At 47.4% G+C, this 21,013-nt stretch overlaps 1 protein-coding gene across 4 annotated transcripts in view; it reads left to right on the forward strand.

Moving 5' to 3' along the window:
• CAD (carbamoyl-phosphate synthetase 2, aspartate transcarbamylase, and dihydroorotase) overlaps positions 1-21,013 on the forward strand; it is a 359,331-nt gene that overhangs the window by 225,538 nt on the left and 112,780 nt on the right. For all 4 annotated transcript variants that reach the window (XM_086928147.1, XM_086928144.1, XM_086928145.1 and 1 more), the window contains 5 exons: positions 2,998-3,079; positions 4,726-4,892; positions 5,307-5,471; positions 8,194-8,325; positions 18,285-18,486. In XM_086928147.1, the coding sequence (XP_086784273.1) occupies positions 2,998-3,079; positions 4,726-4,892; positions 5,307-5,471; positions 8,194-8,325; positions 18,285-18,486 (748 nt within the window). The remainder of the gene's footprint in view (positions 1-2,997; positions 3,080-4,725; positions 4,893-5,306; positions 5,472-8,193; positions 8,326-18,284; positions 18,487-21,013) is intronic.

Raw genomic sequence — 21,013 nt, forward strand, 5'->3', positions numbered from 1 at the left:
TATTTGGCACACACTTCCGGGTGCAGACCGACCATCGACCCCTGCAGTGGTTGATGCAGATGCGGGGGGAGAACCCAAAACTACTACGTTGGTCCATCTCCCTACAAGGGATGGACTTCACTGTTGAACACCGGCCTGGGCCAGATCACGCCAACGCGGATGGCCTGTCCCGCTTTTTCCGCCTCGACGAGGAGAGTCCCCAAGAGGATGGGTGACTCTCCCCGCCTTCAGCTGGGGGGGACGCATGTTGGACAGGCCACGTGAAGGGCCGCTCCCCCTCTGCCCGACCAGGCCCGAGCCCGGCCCCTCAAGTGTCACACACCACCACTTCACATTTTCCGTCCCCTCCGGGACCCTTGCCTCTGAACATATCGACCTCGTGGGCCCGATCCACTACCAGCCCGCGCGCCGAGCCTGGGCGCCATCTTGGACACTCCACCACGAGGCCGCATGGCCCCCGATCGACCCCAACCCTGGGCCTGGCCAGGCCTCAGACATCCCGGCACCACCATCCACCCAGGAGGTGAGCGGACTACTTGGCAGGTCAATGGGAGAAAGAGGTGTCGATGGCTCTCCCCCGCCAGGTACCGCTCGCCCACAACCTCCCCGGGCGCTGGCTCCACCCCCCTGCTGGGTGTCTGGACTCCCTCATCCCGGACCCCCCGACCTCCGAGTGCGAGGGTCCGGACATCAAAGGGCACCAGCCCTATAACTGGGGCAGCTCCAGAGCAGGAAGCCAGTTGTATCCTGGAGTCGAGAGACGCAGTGAAAAACTCATCCTTGACGGGCTATTGGCGCTGCCGTAGCCCTGCCTTGCGAACTATCGTCCTGCCTGCTGGCGCTGCCGCAACCTTCGTAAACCTTCATCGTCGTCGGGACCTGCTGGCGTGGCCGCGGACCGTTTGTAACTACCATCTCCATCGGGACCTGCTGGCTCCGCCGCGGACCGTCGCTTCCTTCGTCCGTCCCGGGACCTGCTGGCTCCGCCGCGGCCCGATCATCTAGAACTCCGAGCTCGAGGATTGAGAGCTATTTTCATCTATTGGTAACAAGACTGTCCCGCTACCCCTTTTCCCAATCCAGAGACCAGAACCGAGGGGACCCCTGAGTCCAGACCTCCTTGTATCATTTTACCGTACTTAAAGAAGTGCTTATAAAGTATCGTTAAACCTTATCCTGGTGTGGTGTCCGTCTGTGGGGGGGAAGTTACTTGTCTGTACGATCGCTGGAGACGGCTCTCCCCGGAGACCTCTCCCCTTATCCTCGGCCGACCCTCCCGGTCCGTCCAACATAGGCCGAGTCGGATTGCCGGGCTGGGTGCAAGAAGGCAGAGTTTGTTGCCAAAAAGTCCACAGCTAGTCCTCAGCTCTCACATCTTCGCTATTCTTTGTCCTCTTCTTGTGTCCGTCGAATCTGAGTTCCTGGTGTCTGGAGTGCCACCTATAGATACTCAATTTAGAGGTGTTAAGGGAGTGTAAGGCACTAGCCAATTGGCTACTTACTTTGGGGTGCCTACACCCTTTATGTGACCACTTCCTGTGGGGAGTGAGTATAATCTAACCCAGTCTAATTTCACCAAAAACACAGATGGTGGGATTCTACTTTTTGTGTTCACTTCAGGTAGCCTACCTTTCAGGTGTAACTAGTCTGATAGTGAACACGCCTCCGGACTAGCTAATTTCTCTGCCTTCCCTGGTGCCAAAGGGGTGGCATTTCCCCTGTCTGCGGGAAGCTGGGGTTACATATCCAAGGCAGCAGAGCCCTTTAAGCTTCCTGCCTTGAAATGCTGTTTTCTAGCCATCTTGCTTAGAGGAGGTGACTCTTCCGTCCAGAACAGGCATTGTTTCAGACCTCTGAGAGCGGGGGCTTTCATCTGCAGGGGGTCAGAAAGCTGTCTGATAGCAGGCTGGTCTACACTAGTCAGCCAGCACACTAGAATCTGGTAGTTTTTCAGGGGGCACCTCTAAGGTGGCCTCGTGGTGCATGTCTTAATGAATCCCCTACAGGCATCAACATGGATTTATTAAGACAGGGTATTTGATACGGAGCACCGTAGGTTTCAGTGAAGCCATAATGCAGCTGAGGAACTCTTAATTACTAGTTCCAAGTACATATACTTAACGTGGCTTCTATGTTCACTTGTACTATCTAGTAATTAAACTAGACCGCACAGGGGCATATCTTCTCATGCAGATATGACCACATATGTAATATAATGAACTCTGCATTACGGCTGTAAGGCCTGATGGTAGGATTGACTTACATACATTTCGTGCAGTGTCTGGGGACATGGCACGTAGGCTGTGTGCCATGTCGTGCTTTCACTTTTGTCTGCACCATTTCACGCAGCAGGGATAAGCAGTCTGTGTGAGTTTGATGATGGGTCCCTTAGGGAGGCACAATATGTGCTGCTGTCCTTAGGGACCCTCTTCAATACCCATTCCCTAGGTACCATGGGAACCATTTTTTAGCTACTTACAGAGGTGCCTACGGTCTTGCCAATTGTGGAACAATTGCACAGTTACCTTGTTTTTGGGAAAGAACACTGGCACTAGGGACCTGGTTAGCAGGAACCTAGTGCACTTCATTTAAAGTTGCATCAAATACCAGGCAAACATGGGGGCACTTTCCTGCAGACTAAAAATGGAGCAGACGCAGGAGGCATTGTAGGGTAGTGGTCAACGTCTCATTGCCTAGACGCCCATTCACATGCCAGCAAGAAGAAACTTAAATGAAATTGACTTATCTTATGTACCACTAAACGATAGTAGCTCGCAATGCATGCAAAACTATAATATCTTCATGCTACTGAACAATGAAGTTAAATACGTGTTCTCTTCTTGTCTGAATGAGATAATAAACCACTGAGGGTTTTGCTTTACAGTGAGTATTAGCCGCTTGAGATTGTGTCCATAAAGTCAAATTTTGCTTCTCTGCTCGAACGATAAATGTAAATGAAAAGACTTTGCCTTGACAGTGGATTTTGCTTTTGCTTAGGCGCTGCGACAGATTGGGGCTGCTCCTCCAGTGAAGACACATGTGGACTGCATGACATCTCAGAAGCTCATCCGTCTGCCAGGTATGCGAGTCGTCAAGGCGCAGTGAGTAACTAAGCTTTTGCCACATTTAGCAACTAAACAAATGGAGTACCAGTGACACCGAAATGTTAACTAGGTGTTGCATATCAATACATCAGATACATGTTGATGGTGAACAGCTGCCACACTTCTCTTTGGATGAAAAACAAAGTGATGCTGACAATTTTGGCAAGACAGATTTACGTATGGCAGATCTCGATCTAGAGTCGTACCATGAGTGAAAACCTATGGAGTAGAATGCAGCCCTGAGCATTCATCAGAGGCTGCGATTACTTAAGCTTCCCTTTTAACAGGTTTGCATTAGATGCCTTCAGTGTGGCAGGTATCTCCAGACCTGGATTCTGTGCTCATTGTGCCACAGGAGTAAAGCTGTACTTCTCTGAAGAGAGCGAAGGAGGTTGAACCGATCTGGAGTTGCTTCTTTTCCGACTGGAGGGGACCCGGCCTGGAAGGTCTGGCTGGACTATTCCTATTACAGCAGAACTAAGACTGATTTGTATATGGTTTTTCAGTCTGGAGTGGCGTAGTGGGCGAAAAATTATGGTCTGAGATTAACTCAAGCATTACTTTCATCAATTTGTTGCAGGAACCTGTTCAGAGGCCACAGATATGCTCTGTTAGGGGAGATTTGTTTTAATGGCATAAACTAGATAGGTGCAGAATTGCAGTTTGGTAAGGTTGGGAAACCAGAATCCAATTAAATGTTCATGAGTACTCTCGCCTTACTAATTGATCTACTGTAGTGTCTGATGGAGAGTCAAGGGAAAGCTGGATGCCAAGATTTCAGGTGTGGACATGTGCGTGGCTCATGCACATCGTACATGAGTCTCACTGGCACAGAACGTTGATGGTGGAATTACCATTTTGGGACTACATGTTAGTCTTAGTGTCCGCAGTCACTTATTTGTCAGATAAATGCAATAAGTACCCCACTTGCTTTGTGAAGAGCTTTATCCATTTACTCCATAAAGGTACTGTGTCTTTATTTGTAGCGAGCACAGACCTGCTCTCGTTCACACTGTGAATAAATGAACTAGGCCCCACACAGTGCTTCTGGTTGTACCATCTTCATCATGAGCCCTTTAAAGTTATCTAGGAGCGAGTCTTTCTTTTAACTCCAAAGATTCTGGTCTGCTGCACCAAGATGTTGAGTGAGATATCTATCTATCTATCTATCTATCTATCTATCTATCTATCTATCTATAGCTTATCTATCTATAGCTTATCTATCTATATCTTTTCTATCTATATCTTATCTTATCTATATCTTATCTTATCTATATCTTATCTTATCTATATCTTATCTTATCTATCTATATCTTATCTATATCTTATCTTATCTATATATCTCTATCTCTATCTTCATTCCTTATACAGCTAGTGACTTACTTAACCACACCTGCGTTGGTTGTAGAGCCCCATTGCCAATATCTAAATGCCAACATGTTTCTCTTTGGTCTCACAGAAAAAAGACTCTGCTGCAAGAGGCAGCTACTAGAACAAACCTAGCATGAGTCACCTTAGTTGATGGACCTTATTATACCAGAATTCAGCTATCCTTTCCAGGATGAGAGTTCATAGTCTTGCTCTGCTCTCTCTTCCTCTCACTGCCTCTATCTTTCCACAGGTTTCATTGATGTCCATGTCCACCTGCGTGAACCTGGAGCCACCCATAAAGAAGACTTTTCTTCCGGCACAGCAGCAGCATTGGCAGGAGGTGTCACCATGGTGTGTGCTATGCCCAACACCTCCCCTGCCATCATAGACTCCGCTTCCTTCTCACTGGCACATAAGGTATGCATGTTAATGATCTGTTTTGAGAAGTGGAACTTTTTTCACAAAGTATTTTAAGTTTGTGCATGATTGGGCCACACCCTGTCTACATGTGGACAAAAAATCTGTTCAAACTGCAATAATTCACTGGAAAACTTCTGCCTCATTTTTCTCCGTGCTTTGTCCTTTTACAAGGAAGTGGGGCAAAGAAGAGTCACACATACTAAATTGTGGCATAAAGTCGTCTTTTCATTGTATTTCCTTCAGTTTCCACTACTTGTTTCACATATGTGAGCGATAGGCTAATACTCTGGTGTAAAAGCATTTTCTAAAAAAGATCCTTTGTAGGAATTTTGGAATGAAACACCTGTGATTGTTCACCTTATTTGCTTCTCAGTTCCTGATCACTTTGTACCCCAATATTTTCCCTTTTAGTTGGCCGAAGCTGGCGCTCGCTGTGACTTCGCGGTCTTTATCGGTGCGTCTTCTGACAATGCCAGTCTATTGGCACCAATTGCAGCATGTGCCGCTGGGCTCAAGATGTATCTGAATGACACCTTTTCAGATCTCAAGATGGACAATGTGTCGCTCTGGATGGAGGCGAGTAACATTATGTAATATGTTTGGGTGACAGTAAGTGTTGGATGCTTTCCTCTGACAGGGACTTATGGCTCTTCAATGTCTTACCATTAACTGCATGTATTCGGACTGGTAGTGCACGGGAGTAGCATCTAAATTCAGTAACAAACCAAATTGGAGACTACTGGTCTAATGAACCCAAGATGATCATTCTACTTTTTTGTGAAATACCTGCATGTAAGAATAATTTCTGATGAAAGCCAAACAGTTTTCAGAAGAGACTGGAAAATGTATTAAATCCCAGGTTTGTATGAATGCCGACTAGTTAGGAATTCTAAGCAAATTTAGTTTCTACAAAAGACAGCAGTGGGTAAAAAGATTGCTGCCAAAAAACATATGTAGGTTTCAGTACTGGTTTCTAGATCTGTTGCCCACCTGTACATATAGAGGAAGAGGAATGGGCAGCAAAGGTGGACTGAAAGATTGCATAATTAAAAATGTGTCAGATGTAATAGAGGCAGTGGTGATTATCACGGTTGTCAGGTAAGATGGCCTAGGGTCTATATAGGCATTGAGTAGGGAGAGAAAAAGTGAAAAAGGGTGGGGCAGACTAGGATGACTGAAAATAGTTGAGAAGAGGTGGGTAGAGACAGAGAGGAGATTGGTTACCCCTGAATCTCATCCTCTCTACCCCCTCAAGTAAGATAAAGATGTAACCAAAAGTTGATAGGCAAAGGTCATCCTTCTATTCATCAGGTTGAATTTCTCAATGTGGGAACAGCATTCATTTTTAATCGAGCATTGGCATAGCCAATAGGTCTCTCCTTTGTGACCTATTGGCTTTGCCAATGCCTTTTGGCCATGCTGTAAAGCAAATGTAAGATGCTGAAAAGCATGGCAAAAGAAAAAAACAAACATTGGCAAAGTTCCCAAATTGAACATGAATGGGGTGGTTCTGCACACCTTATTTCTCTAAAGTTAATCAAAAAATTACTACTATCAGCCTCCTTTTGAACTTGCGTGCAAAACTGGGTAGTGCTTTGCCCTAAACGCACTTAGCGTAATGCATGAATATGGGGAGCGCAGAATCCACGCTCCACTCCCAGATGCACTGCATAATAGGATATTGAATCCAACCAACTTGTCATAGTTTCACATTATTTAAAAGTTTGTCCTTTTCATCCGTTTTTTATCAGAAATTGTTTGCATTTTCAAATCCACATACGTAACAAAATGTACTTTGGGAACTTCTCGTATTTTAGTGTGCCCATCGAGGCCTCTTCCAAAATAAGATCCAAGTACAACAGATAGTTCGAAGCAGCATTCCTTTTATTATAAACCCAATGCATTTCGGGCTTGGACATCAGCACACTGTCACCAATGATTTGTTCTCTGCTCTGTGCTGAATGAGACAGATGAATGAAACTAATATCAGCACACAGAGGTGGCCCTTAATTTTGGCTCTGCTCGTTCACTTCTAGGGTGGTAGGGAGTCAACCACACACTCTCATAACCACCCCTACCAGTTGTTGGAGCATTTCCAAGAATTCTATTCTGATTCAGGCTGGAGCCTGGGAATACTATAAAGGTTATGAAGTCTGCAGTATCAACCAGAAAGGGCTTTACCAATGGCAAGCAACTTGTTCTTCACTTTTGCAGGATGGATCACGTGTCTACCTTAGCAGTGGGGTGCTTCCCGCTGCTCCTTTTTGGGCTTGCCTTGTTCTTCACTCTCCTTTGTTTGCCGTGTGCAGTTTTTTTACTTTCGGCTTCTTCCATATCCACGGTGGTGATTCCCTGCAGCGGATGCAGTAGCCTAGTGCAACAGCAAGACTAATGTCTGAAGGAGTGGCAGGGTCTGTGAGGGGGGTGATACTCCCTGTTGGTCCCAGGGCCTTGGCGGCTGCCTTTGACTGTCTTATTGGGGACGGTGGTCTCTGTGTGTGGAAAGGACAAGCATACGTATATGCCTGCTCCACAGCTCCGCCCCCTTGTTCATAGACTTCAATCAGCGTTTTCCCTTGTGTCTTGAACTTCTATGCAGCTTCCTCTGAGCAAGGTTTTAGGAACTTAGGTGGTCACTGGATGAACAGTCTATTTCAGTATGTTCTCATGGTGTGCGAAATACCACCCAGTATATTCAGCTTTGGTACAATATATTTTAGCTTATTATTTTCAGAAAATAAAACTCTACCTTGACAAAGCACTTGCTCCACTCTGCAATCCTGGAAGCCATCAAAGTTTTGCTCATCCCTCTCTAAGGTTTTAAGCTTGGGGATGTAATCTAAGGAGACCTTTAACGACACTGGAGGTACATTGAGGTTTTAGGAATTTATGCCAAATAAAGTTGGATAGTGTAATTCCAGGTGCATGTCAGTTCTGGCTGGTACCAGATTATAGCATGGCATATTTAGGTAGTGCAGGCTGTCTTTCATAGTCACTGCCTTATAGACTACGAACATTGTTAGGAAGCTGTGTGCCCACAGTGACTGAATACTAGTAGAGGGAAATTGTGAAGGTTTATGGACTCTGGGATCCACCAACTTTACCAAATGCCAGTCAAGTATGTGGTTAAAGGAGCCCGACTTCTTGTCCGTTTTCTTTTGTGCCTATTGATTGGGGTTATATGTTCTGTAACCTGTCTAATGCTATCTCTCTTGTGTGAAGAAGCACTGATTGTTGAATTCGGAAGGTATGTGGGAATTCTGTTTTGTGTAGCTGATCTCTTTTCTTTCCAATGTAGCATTTTGAAAAATGGCCGAAGCATCTTCCCATCGTGGCGCATGCAGAAAAGCAGACGGTTGCGGCCATTCTGATGGTGGCTCAGCTGTACCAGCGCTCGGTTCACATCTGCCACGTGGCTAAAAAGGAGGAGGTGAGGAAACTAAAACAAATCTCGAAAATATTGTGTCTCCATGCATGATCTAAAGTTTTGAGTCCGAACAAGAAGCGCTTGCAGAACTTAATGCAGATGGAATGGGACTTTTGGCATACACATGCTGCTCATCACTGAGGTCAAACAAACCCTAGATTATCTGAGTTTAAATCTACTGACTAACTTGTTTTTCATTTTCTTTTTAGAAGTGCTGCACAGACCTATGCCAGCACTACTTTGCTTTCTCATGTAAGGAAAGGGTTTACCAGCATGTGACTACTGCATGTATCACCTCACATTACATCTGCATTGTTTGCCCCAAGTTAACTCAGTAAACTGTTTATTAAATTTACTGGGCAAGATAATTGTGTTAATAGAAGGTGACCCTCAGAAGGTTGCGTCTCAGTTCGAGGCTGTAATAATGCCAGACCACCCCCCCCCCTTTCCTTGCATTTGTGATAGCATTTATTCCTCTGTATCCTTCATTTGGGTGCTACAGTGGTGAGAAACCAGTTGTTCGAGGCATGTGGGCTGCTGATATCATATCTGTGCATAGATCGCCGCCTAGTGTTGGGTCCGGATGATTGCACCTTGTTGTCCTGGAAGAGTCTTCGAAGTACCACGAGATAGGTGGCTCCTCCCTTGGACTACAGTGCGCATGGGCATCCTCTCCATCTTCAGATTGTTTTTTTCCTCCATTGGGTTTGGCTGTTTTTTCCTACACTCGAAGTTCGGAATCGAAACAAAACTTTTTTAAAGGTCAAAAGGCCTTCGGAATTGACGGTATTGTTTCCGCTCGGTGCCTATTACCTCGGATAAACTTCCTTCTTCTCTCCGGTCGTCGACGCGGCCCGTTGGTCCTTTCGACGCCACGTGGGCCTATCGTCAATGGAACGGAGTCCATTTAAATTCTGCCCACAATGCCATTCCAAGTACCCGCATACTGACACACCCAGTATGCAACAAGTGCTTGTCACCGGACCATAAAGAAGAAGATTGCCTGGTTTGTGCCCAATTCCGTTCCAAAAAGACGATCCGGAATCGACGGGCCGCTAGGCAAGAGATGAAGAGACCTGCACCAGACCCGGAAAACATTTTCGACAACGACCAAGAGCTCGTCGACGTACAAGACTCTGATCTAGAGATCGTGGCCATCGAGGACGATTCTGAAGACCAGCAGATCTTGCATGGGCGAACCGTGAGTACACTGCCCCTAAAACCCACTCTATCGAGAACAAAGGCTCCGGTCGAGGCATCGCCAACAGGCCTTAGCCAAGATCAAGACACTGATTCAATAGCCCCGCATTCAAGCTCGGCTACGAATACCAAGAAAAAGCCTTTTGACACTCCAGGCCCAAGTCACGTTCTCAAAAAACCAAAGGTTGTCGATCCGAAGGCTGTCGGACCGAAGGTCATCGTACCGAAAGTTGCAGACCCAAAGGCCGCCGAGCCGAGACTCGACGTGCTGCGGACGCCTTTACAACCAAAGGTCGTCGACCCGAAAAGGGGCATCAACTCCGTCGCCCCGAAAAAGCCGGTCGAACCGAAACCGAAAGTCGACGAACCGAAAGCAGTCCAACCAAAGAAGGTTGCAACAAAGCCAATCGACCCGAGCACAACTGCTCCCAAGAACACAGTCGAACTGAAGAAACCAATCGATTCGACATAGGAGAAACAACAAAAGAAGGTCGAAACTCCTAAAAAAAACTGGTCGATCCGAAACAAGGCCTCAACCCGAAAAAGGCTGAAAAAACACCTAAGCCTACAAAACCAACAAAACCTGTTGATCCAAAAACAAACATCGAACCAAAAAAGACAAACACAAGGATTCGACTCCAAAACCAAGGACAGTGGAAGAAGAACTCTTTCACCCTGATCCTATAGAAGAGGAACAATCAAAACTGTACATATACCCTGAGACTGGCAAAGTAACAGTTTACAGAAAAAAGAAGAGACCAGAAGACACAACCTTCTTCACCAATTCCTCTAAAGAAAAAGAAAGACTCTGCCACTTCTCCACTTAGACCTTTCCAACCTGTCTCTCCTACTATGCCTACCACGCCTTATGCCCCTTACTCTCCAACACAGAGTATAATGTAGATTATGAAGAAGAGGATCCTGAGCAGGATTATAACTATCCACAGGACCAAGAGACACAGATAACACATGGGACAATCAACAAGACCCATATGATACACATCCCATCCCTGACACCTCCTCCTATCCAGTTAAACCATCACCCACAGATGATACAGTAGCATTTAATCTACTACTGGACAGGCCCGCACTATAGGCAGCACTCGATGACTCTCATCCTGGTTGCTCCAACGTGGGCTCGCCAACCATGGTACACCACGTTTCTGGAACTCTCCGTGGTACCGCATCAAAGGCTTCATCTCACTCCCAGCCTTCTGACGCAGAGCCATGGCGACATTCAGCACCCAGATCCGCAACAGCTCAACCTGGCGATCTGGCTCCTGAAGTCCTAGAGTTCGGCTACCTCAATCTTCCCCCCGATTGCATGGACATCATTCGGGAGGCAAGGAAGCCCACTACTAGAGCTTGTTATGCGGCTAAATGGAAGAGGTTTGTCATTTACTGTGTAAACCACGGTATTGACCCGCTAGATGCTTCCATTCAAAACATAATTTGCTACCTGTTCCACCTGTATCAATGCAATTTGGCGTACTCTTCCATCTGCATTCACCTGTCTGCTATGGCAGCATTAGGCATGAGCGAATTTTGCGGATCTCGCGTTCGCGAATTTTGCGGATTTGCGGATTCGCAATCCGCAAAATCCGCGAATTCCCGCGAATTTGCGGATTTTTTTTTTTTTGTGTTCGCCCGTGTTTCTGCCAGTTCGCGAGGGTTTTGTACACTTTCGCAAATTGCGAACTTACCTGTCGGGTCGCAAGTTTCGCGAACTTGTTGTTTCTACGTGTCCAGCCTGTTTGGGACACTCTTCTTCATCACTGCCACTCTCTGTCACCACTGCCACTCTCTGACTACTCATGCCACCCTCTGGCCCACCCATGCCACCCTCTGTTTCATCACCACACCCTCTGGTTGTCCAGTGTACATTATTTTCGGCAAAGCAAAGCACACCTTCCCTGCCTCAAGTGACCTGAATTAATTTGGGGCTGATTAATGTGTCACAGAATATTTTTTTAGCTGGCACCTGCTTCCTTAGTGCGCCCTGATTAGTGATCTTTTGCACTTGCTAAGTGCTTTCACTGTTGCAAAATTAGTTACAACACCTGCCCTGCCCCAACTGACAATAATGAATTAGGGGCTGATTAATGGATTTTAACTTCCAGCCTGGCTCCTGCTTGTCTCCCTTAGCTGTAATTCAGGACCTTTGTGGCATATGTGTAACTATTCTGAGGTTCAGAGCAGGGTCACATAATAGTTTCAACTGGCAACTGAACTCTGGAGGGGCCCCTCAGGAAGCACTACAGGAAATGGCTACTAATGATGAGCCTGAACTTTTGAACCTGGTAAGTAGTTACTTTCAGTTTTGCTAAGATCGTATTTCTGCAATTTTGCACTTATTCGCGGGGCGCGAACTCACGCGAACAGTGCGAGCAGTGCGAGCAAAATCCGCTGCTCGCGGATTTGCGGATTTTGCGGGAGATTCGCAAATCTCGCGGATTGCGGATTTCCCGAAAATCCGCAAAATCCGCGAGCGGAACGGATTTTCCGCCCACCCCTAGGCAGCATACCTCCAGAATAGGCAACACCTGTCACTTTTTAAGGTGCCTGCTATCAAGGCATTTCTGGAAGGACCCAAAAGGGTCATTCCGCCACGGACACCACCAGCTCCAGAATGGAACCTCAATGTGGTTCTTACGAGGCTGATGGGTCCTCCTTTTGAGCCACTAGACTCTTGTGAGCTTCAGTTTCTGACTTGGAAAGTAGCTTTCTTAGTAGCAATTACATCGCTACGGAGGGTTAGCGAGTTGCAGGCCCTCACCATCCAAGAGCCTTTTTTCCAAGTCCATGCTAACAGGGTGGTGCTCCGCACTAACCCTAAATTTCTACCCAAGGTTGTGTCTCAATTCCACATGAACCAAACAATCGAGTTGCCGGTGTTCTTTCAAAATCCTGAGTCGCTGGCGGCGCGGATGCTCCACACCCTTGATGTTAAAAGGGCCCTAATGTATTACATTGACAGGACCAAGGATTTCAGAAAGACTAAGCAGCTTTTCGTTGCCTTTGCATCACACCACAAGGGTAACGCTATTTCCAAGGCTGGTATTGCTAGGTGGATTGTGAAATGTATACAGATCTGTTACGCTAAGGCTAAACGCACTCTTACAATTCCACCAAGAGCCCACTCCACCAGAAAGTTGGGGGCCTCTATGGCTTTCCTTGGGAACATTCCCTTAGAGGATATATGTAGAGCAGCCACATGGTCTACCACACATACTTTTACTAAACATTACTGTGTAGACGTGCACTCTAAACAGCAGGCAGCTGTGTGTCAGGCTGTTCTCAAGACACTTTTCCAAACTGCTGCAGCTGGCACGGGCGGCCGCCGATCAGAGGGGGACTGCTATGTATTCTATGCACAGATATGAATTCAGCAGCCCACATGCCTCGAACTGCAAATGCTACTTACCAGTATGCATCTGTTCTTGGCATGTAGGGCTGCTGACATTCATATCGCCCGCCCTCCTCCCCGGCGCCTGTAGCAGCTGCAGAATTCAGGTATATGCTCATAGCATGGTCATCACTCACATAGTTCACTCCATCTCGGCCACAATGGCTAAAAACAATCTGGGGATGGAGGCGATGCCCATGCGCACTGTAGTCCAGGGGAGGAGCCACCTATCTCGTGATACTTCGAAGACTCTTCCAGGACAACAATGTGCAATCATCCGGACCCAACACTAGGCGGCGATCTATGCACAGATATGAATGTCAGCAGCCCTACATGCCAAGAACAGATGCATACTGGTAAGTAGCATTTGCAATTTTTAGGGTTCAGGGCTGGGTTTGGGTTATGGGGCACAGGGGTATTTTTAGGGTTCAGGTTTGGGTTATGGGGTACAGGGGTATTTTTAGGGTTCAGGGTTGGGTTTGGGAAACGGGTATTTTTAGGGTTCAGGGCTAGGTTTGGGTTATGGGGTACAGGGGTATTTTTAGGGTTCAGGGTTGGGTTTGGGTTTTGGGAAACGGGTATTTTTAGGGTTCAGGGCTAGGTTTGGGTTATGGGGTACAGGGGTATTTTTAACATATTTACAAAATCTTAAACAAAATCATATAATTAAAATATTTAAATAATTATTAATTACATTATTTTAAAATATGATATACTTACCTACACTTACGTTGTAATGGTATGCGTTGTAATAGTATCTGCGTTGTAAAGGTATTCGTTGTAAAGGGTCCTGCGTTGTAAAAATTGCGTGGTAATGGTATGCGTGGTAAAAGTATGCGTGCTAACGTCATACATCCCGTGGGCAAGGACGTCAAGCTGTCCAGCAGCAATAACAGCAGCAGCAATACCAGCGACAGCCCTTCCAGAAGCGTCAGAGGGGCAGAGGCGGCCAGCAGTCCTCCTCGGCGAATAAGGGCCCGGCCGGGTCTAATCCCTGAGGAGTTACTTCCCCCTTGTCCGTTACCCGCTCCGATGGGGGGAAGCATACAAAATTACTTGGCAGAGTGGAGAAAAATTACTCCGGACAAGTGGGTGCTGAATATTGTTTGCAATGGATACAGTCTTCGTTTTGTCAGCCCTCCTCCAGCCATTCCACCGGTTCATTCGCAGTACCAGCTGTGCGAACTACAAGCGGAGGCCGATACCCTGTTAAGAAAAAGGGCGATAGAAGACGTCCCTCTGTCTCAAAGGGTCTATACTCTAGGTTCTTTCTGGTACGCAAAAAGGACAAAAACAAGTTCAGGCCCATTCTGGATTTGCGACAAGCAAACAAATGGATTCGCAGGGAGAAATTTTGCATGCTGTCTTCGCACCAGATTTATCCTCAGCTGCAAAGAGGAGACTGGCTTTGCGCAATAAATCTGCAGGATGCGTACTTCCATGTGCCCATTGCACGAAAACACCGGAAGTTCCTGCCCTTTCTAGTCCGCACCAATCACTATCCGTACACCGTACACCGTACTACCGTTTGGACTGAAGTCTGCACCCAGGACTTTTTCAAAGTGCGTGGCAGCTCACCTGAGAAAGAACAAGGTGTTTGTCTACCCGTACCTGGACGACTGGTTGATCAAAGCCTCCACCTTCCAGGAAGCGCAATTGCACTTCAACAGGACGGCCGTTCTGTTGAACCAGTTGGGTTTGCACATAAAACAAGTCCAAGTCCATTCCGACTCCTGTCCAGTGCCTGCAGTACTTGGGAGCCTCCATCAATACTCTCTCAGCAAGCGTGTCTCCTTCGGAGGAGCGACGCTTATCGATCCTTCGGAAGGCTCAGGCTCTCATGTCCGTTCCATCTACGACAGTGAGGACGGTGTCTTCTCTTCTGCGGTCGATGGCCTCTTGTTTCTTGATCACTCCACATGCCCGCCTCCACATGCGGCCGCTGCAGGACTGTCTGGAGGATCAGTGGGACCAGAAACTAGGGAGCTGGGACGGCAGGATCCAACTGTCTCTGCACGCTCAACAGTCCCTGAGATGGTGGTGCGAAGCGAAGAATCTCCTCAAGGGGGTTCCATTCCACAAGGATATTCCCATTCGAACTATCATGACAGATGCTTCTCTCCACGGCTGGGGTGCGCATTCGGACCATCTACAGATCCAAGGAACGTGGTCCCAAGCGGAATCCACGTATCACATCAATTTTCTGGAACTCAGAGCTGTTCACTTGGCGCTGAAGGCCTTTCATCCGTCCTTCCGGACCAACTCCTTGCTTGTACAGACGGACAATACGACCACAATGTATTACCTCAACGAGCAAGGGGGCTCGAGATCGCGCACACTGTCATAAGAAGCGCAGGCGATCTGGCACTGGCTTCTTGCCAGAGGACTGACGATAACAGCTACCCATCTGCCGGGTGTGCAGAATGTTTAGGCGGACGCACTCAGCAGGCTGGTCCAAGAAAACCACGAGTGGGTTCTAAACGACGAGGTGCTAGGAAACCTATTCGACAGGTGGGGCACTCCAGAAATAGATCTGTTCGCCACCGCCGAAAACAGAAAATGCCAAGACTTCGCCTCCAGGTTTTACCAACCGGGGACTCTGAGGAATGCGTTAGGGATCAGCTGGTCGAACAGCTTTCTGTGCGCTTTTCCACCCATTCCCCTGATTCTGGCAGTACTCATCAAGCTGTCTCAGTCCAGAGCACGAATGATCCTCATTGCTTCGGAGTGGCCTCGGCAGTGGTGGTTCACGGACCTGCTTCACAGGTCTCTCCAACCTCACCTGCGGCTGCCGTGTCGGCCGGACCTTCTCACGAAGTTCGGGGGCAGATGGTGCACCCCAACCTCTCATCGTTGAGTTTGGCGGCATGGCTCCTGAGAGTGCAATATGGACACCTGAATTTGCCTGACTATTGCATGGAAATACTCAAGGAGGCTAAGCAGCCTTCCACAAGGACTTCCTATGCCTACAAGTGGAAGAGGTTCTGCATCTGGTGCACATCCAAGACCTATGATCCTACCACCTACAAGGAAGATGTCATCCTTCCATACCTCTTGCATTTGGCTCAATCTGGCCTTAATTTCCATTCTATTAAGGTTCACCTCACAGCTTTAACTGCATATAGGAAATGCCCTTCACAAACCTCCTTCTTCCAGATTCCTGTAATTAAAAAATTGAAGAAAGTGTTTCCCCCTGTTAGGCGTCCTTCGCCTTCCTGGGAGCTGAATGTGGTGCTGTCTCGCTTGATGAAGGAACCTTTTGAACCTATTCATAAAGCTTCTCTACAGCATCTGTCCTGGAAGGCGGCCTTCCTTGTGGCTATTACATCGGCCCGCAGGGTGAGTGAAATCCATGGCCTTGTGTTGCCAAGAACCTTACACTGTATTTCATGCTTCCAAGGTAGTGATGCAAACTCACCCTAAGTTCCTCCCTAAAGTGATTTCTGATTTCCATGTTAATCAGACGATAACTTTACCTACGTTTTTCAACATCCTTCCACTCCAGCGGCGAGGTCTCTTCATTCCCTGGGTGTATGAAGTGTTGAAATTCTACTTGGATAAGACCAAAGACATACGTAGGTCAGACCAATTGTTTGTCAATTATGGATCGGTCAGGACTGGTCTTGCCACCTCAAAACAGTCCATCTCTAGGTGGATTGTGTCCTGTATTTAGTTACGTTACCAAAAGGCTAACATAACCTTAGGGGGAAAGCCTAAGGCTCATTCCACCAGAGGCAAAGCGGCTACAACAGGTTTGCTACGTAATGTTCCCATTGCAGATATCTGTAGGGCTGCCACTTGGAAGTTGGTCAATACCTTTGCTGAGCTCTACTGTCTGGACTCTGATGCCAGAGCAGATGCTCAGGTTGGGCAGGCTTCGTTGAGAAATCTGTTTGCACATTAGTGATGTCTGTTTCCTCCACCGCTGGTTTGGTTTGTTGGGATGGGCTTGCCATTCTATTCACAAGATTATGACTATACACAGAGATCCCCTACTACAGAAGGAGTCGTTTTTTTACATGTAACTCCAGTTCTGTAGTATGGGGAATCTCTGTTAGTCATAATCGCCCGCCCTCCTCCCTGGTGGATGAAGAGATAGTGTACTGAATGCTTCAGGCCTAGTTTTATACACCTTCAAAAAGAACTGAAAGTAAAAGGCCTTTGGCTGTGCATCCTGGGATACCAAGGGTCTCTGGAGAGTTCCTTAAAGGCACAGGATCCCTTTTCCAGACACATAATGGCAGCCTATGGGGCTTGTCTGTCCAACCCTTCCTCTCTATCATTACAAATGATTTTTTTGAAGGGGAGTTTCTCTGAGTGTGAAACTTTACAAAGTGTGTTAAATGTAATATTATTTGGCTATCCTTTTCACTTCAAGATGAAGTGCTGGCCAATGTAGCCTTGTAGTTTTAGGCTGCATTATTTGTCTTTGATTTTCTCTTAAGTGTCTATGCAGGACTGCAGAAGAAGACAATTTAAGAGACTATTTTGATTGCTCCAGGGTCCACGCACATGGGCGGGACTATTCACAAGATTATGACTATAACAGATACCCCTACTACTGAACTAGAGTTACAGATAAGAAACTACTCCTTTGTTCCATTCTTGAGACATACCCACTTTTGAAGCATTTACCCTCTTGAAGCAATCGCTGCAAAGCGCCCACACACCTCATTGATCCTGTATCAACCTCAAATCAGTTGCTTCCCCTTCCACCACTTCCTTACCAACCTAAACCTGCCAGGGCCCCAGCTTCTGTAGCCTTGCAGTTAAATGAAGACATCCAATTACCTGTTGCTTTCAGTTATCCATGGATATGGTTGTGTCTGGTTGAGCTGCCACCAAGTTACGTTCGTACTAAAGCGAAAAGAATGGGATGGTGATGTGTTGACTTCAGCAGCTAGCCAATGCCTGTGGATGGTGTAGAATGTGGTGTCTCAGCTGAAGAAGAGAAAACAGCTTGTGTTGTCACAAATGAATGAGGATCATGTCTATATAGCGAAGTTTTGTCATGAGAAAAAGAATTGCTGGAACTGAAAAATAAAGAAGCGTGTCCTTTCATTATGTAGTGCGATATGACATAATTGTAAGGTGGTATGACTGAAGAGGCTCCACTCACTAGAAGGCCATTGTTGAAATGTTCTCCATTCGTTGCAGCTGACTTGTGACATGCTCAGGTGCAATACAGCCTCACACCCACGAGTACCTAATTCAAGGTTGCAGTTTAATCAAACCTTGTAGTGGCTCATTTATTGTGGTAAATGATTGGGTCACTTTGAAAGTGTTTCACTTAAAACTGCTGGTGTTATACATTTGAGATTTCCTTCTTACTCTATTTTTTGTCCATGCCTTTCAGATTATGATTATTAAAGCTGCCAAGCAAAAGGGCATCCAGGTCACCTGTGAGGTGGCCCCGCACCACCTCTTCCTCTGCCAGGATGATCTGGATCGATTAGGCAATGCACGTGGCCAAGTCCGCCCCATGCTGGGCACTCGCGAAGACATGGAGGCCTTGTGGGACAACCTGGAATCTATTGATTGCTTTGCCACTGATCACGGTGAGTTTGCGCTTGAAGGCGGGCAGTATAATGCACCACTAGAGAGAATGGAATGGAGTCCGGTCTCTTGGACGGTACAGTCCGTGAAGTTTATTCTGTCAAGTCAAGTCAAAAGATTTGTATAGCGCGCTACATACCCAGAGGGTCTCAAGGCGCTTGAAGAAGGGTGGGGAGTTACTTGTCGAATATCCACGTTTTGAGTTGCTTTCTGAATGCTAGGTGGTTCTGAGTAAGGCGAAGGTGAGTGGGAAGTGAGTTCTAAGTTTTAGCTGCTAGGTAGGAGAAGGATCTACCTCCCATGGTGGTTTTGTTGATGCGAGGTACAGTGGCAAGGGCTTGGTTGGAGGATCGTAGCTGGCGGGAGGGGGTGTAGAAGGACAGTCGTGTGTTGAGACATTCGGGTCCGATTTCGTAGAGTGCTTTGTGTGCGTGGGTTAGGAGCCGGAAAGTGATCCTCTTATTGACGGGAAGCCAGTGGAGGTTTTTCAGGTGATCCGAGATGTGTTCTTTACGCAGGATGTCTAATATGAGCCTGGCTGAGGCGTTCTGGATGCGTTGTAGTTTTTTCTGGAGTTTTGCGGTTGGTGCCGGCGTAGAGGGTGTTTCCGTAGTCCAGTCGGCTCGTGACCAGAGCGTGGGTGACTGTTTTTCTAGTTTCGGTAGGGATCCAGCAAAATGTTTTTTTGAGCATGCGAAGAATGTTGAAGCAAGATGAAGAAACGGCGTTGACTTGTCTGTTCATTGAGAGTGAGGAATCCAGGATGACGCCCAGGTTCCGTGCGTGGTCCGTCGGGATGGGTGCTTTTCCAAGGGCCTCTGGCCACCAAGAGTCGTCCCAGGCGGAGGGGGAGGTACCTAAGATGAGGACTTCTGTTTTGTCTGAGTTCAGTTTCTGACGGCTGTGCTTCATCCATTCGGCTACTTCTTTCATTCCTTCGTGTAGGTTGGTTTTGGCCGTGTTAGGGTCTCTGGTGAGTGATAGGATCAGTTGAGTGTCGTCAGCGTAGGAGATGATGTTGAGGTTGTGTTGGCGTGCGATGGCCGCGAGGGGGCTCATGTAAACGTTGAAGAGGGTGGGACTGAGTGAGGTTCCTTGAGGTACGCCGCAGATGACTTCAGTAGCCTCTGACTTGAATGGTGGAAGGCGGACTCTCTGGGTTCTTCCGGAGAGGAACGAGGTGATCCATTCCAGTGCTTTTCCTTGGATTCCGATGTTTTTGAGGCGCTGTAGAAGGGTGCTATGGCAGACTGTGTCGAAGGCTGCGGAGAGGTCGAGGAGGATGAGGGCGACTGTGTCTCCATTGTCCAGTAGAGTTCGAATGTCGTCTGTTGCTGCGATGAGGGCGGTTTCGGTGCTGTGCTTGGCTCAGAAGCCGGACTGTGAGGAGTCGAGGGATTTGTTGGTTTCGAGGAATGCGGCGAGCTGGTTGTTGACAGCTTTCTCGATGACTTTGGCCGGGAATGGAAGGAGTGAGATAGGGCGATAGTTTTTGAGTTCGGTGGGGTCAGCTGTGGGTTTCTTCAGGAGGGCGCTGAGTTCGGCATGTTTCCAGCTTTCCGGGAAGGTTGCGGAGTTGAGGGAGCAGTTGATGACGTCTCGGAGGTGCGGTGCAATAATGGAGTCTGCTTTGTTAAAGATGTGGTGAGGGCAAGGGTCAGTGGGGGATCCTGAGTGGATAGAGTTCATCAGACGGATGGTGTCCTCAGTGGAGATTGGCTTCCAGTCATTGAGGATGTTCAGGGGGGGTGGGGGTCCTGCAGGTGATTGGGTGGGTTGGTCTCCGGGTTGGTTGTCGAAGCTGTTGTGGATGTCTGCAATTTTGTTGTGGAAGAATGAGGCTAGGGAGTCGCAGAGGGCTTGAGAGGGGGTGATGTCGTTGGAGTTGGCTATGGGGTTGGTGAATTCCTTGACGATGTTGAATAATTCCTTGCTGTTGTGGGCGTTGTTATCTAGACGGTCCTTGAAGGCTGCTTTCTTGGCATTTCGGATTAGTTGGTGGTGTATGCGGGTGGCGTGTTTGAAGGCGTCCTTGGTGCTGGTGGTTGGGTCTTTTTTCCAGGCCTTCTCGAGGGAGCGACAGAGTTTCCTCGATTTCTTAAGGTCATGCTTAAGGTCATGCTGTCCAGGAATGCTGGTTGGCAGAGGGTTCTTTAGTGTTTCCACAGCAGGGAACACATTGGGATGTGTAAGGGTGATTTAAATGTGGTTTGAAAAGAAGTGGTGCATTGAGTTCAGATGATGAACTGGAGATTGATGGCAGGGGGCACTGGTAGAAGATGGCGACAAGAGTTTAGCTAGTGGATGGGATTTTGATGTATAGACCTGGGGGCTACAGCTGGGTACCAAATGTTAGAGAAAAGTGGCTGAACATAAGAATTGTAGCAACTAGATCAAGCATTTATTCTTGTCATGCTTCACAACACCAAACATATAGTCACAATGTTTTGTTCTTTTTGGGCCCACTGCTTACAAGGGGGTCTTACGTTTTGACTGAATTGCGAAGTATTTTTATCTTCTATTCTTCAA

Source organism: Lissotriton vulgaris, chromosome 6, assembly GCF_964263255.1.
Source record: "Lissotriton vulgaris chromosome 6, aLisVul1.2, whole genome shotgun sequence".
In the NCBI taxonomy this organism is placed as follows: Eukaryota; Metazoa; Chordata; class Amphibia; order Caudata; family Salamandridae; genus Lissotriton; species Lissotriton vulgaris.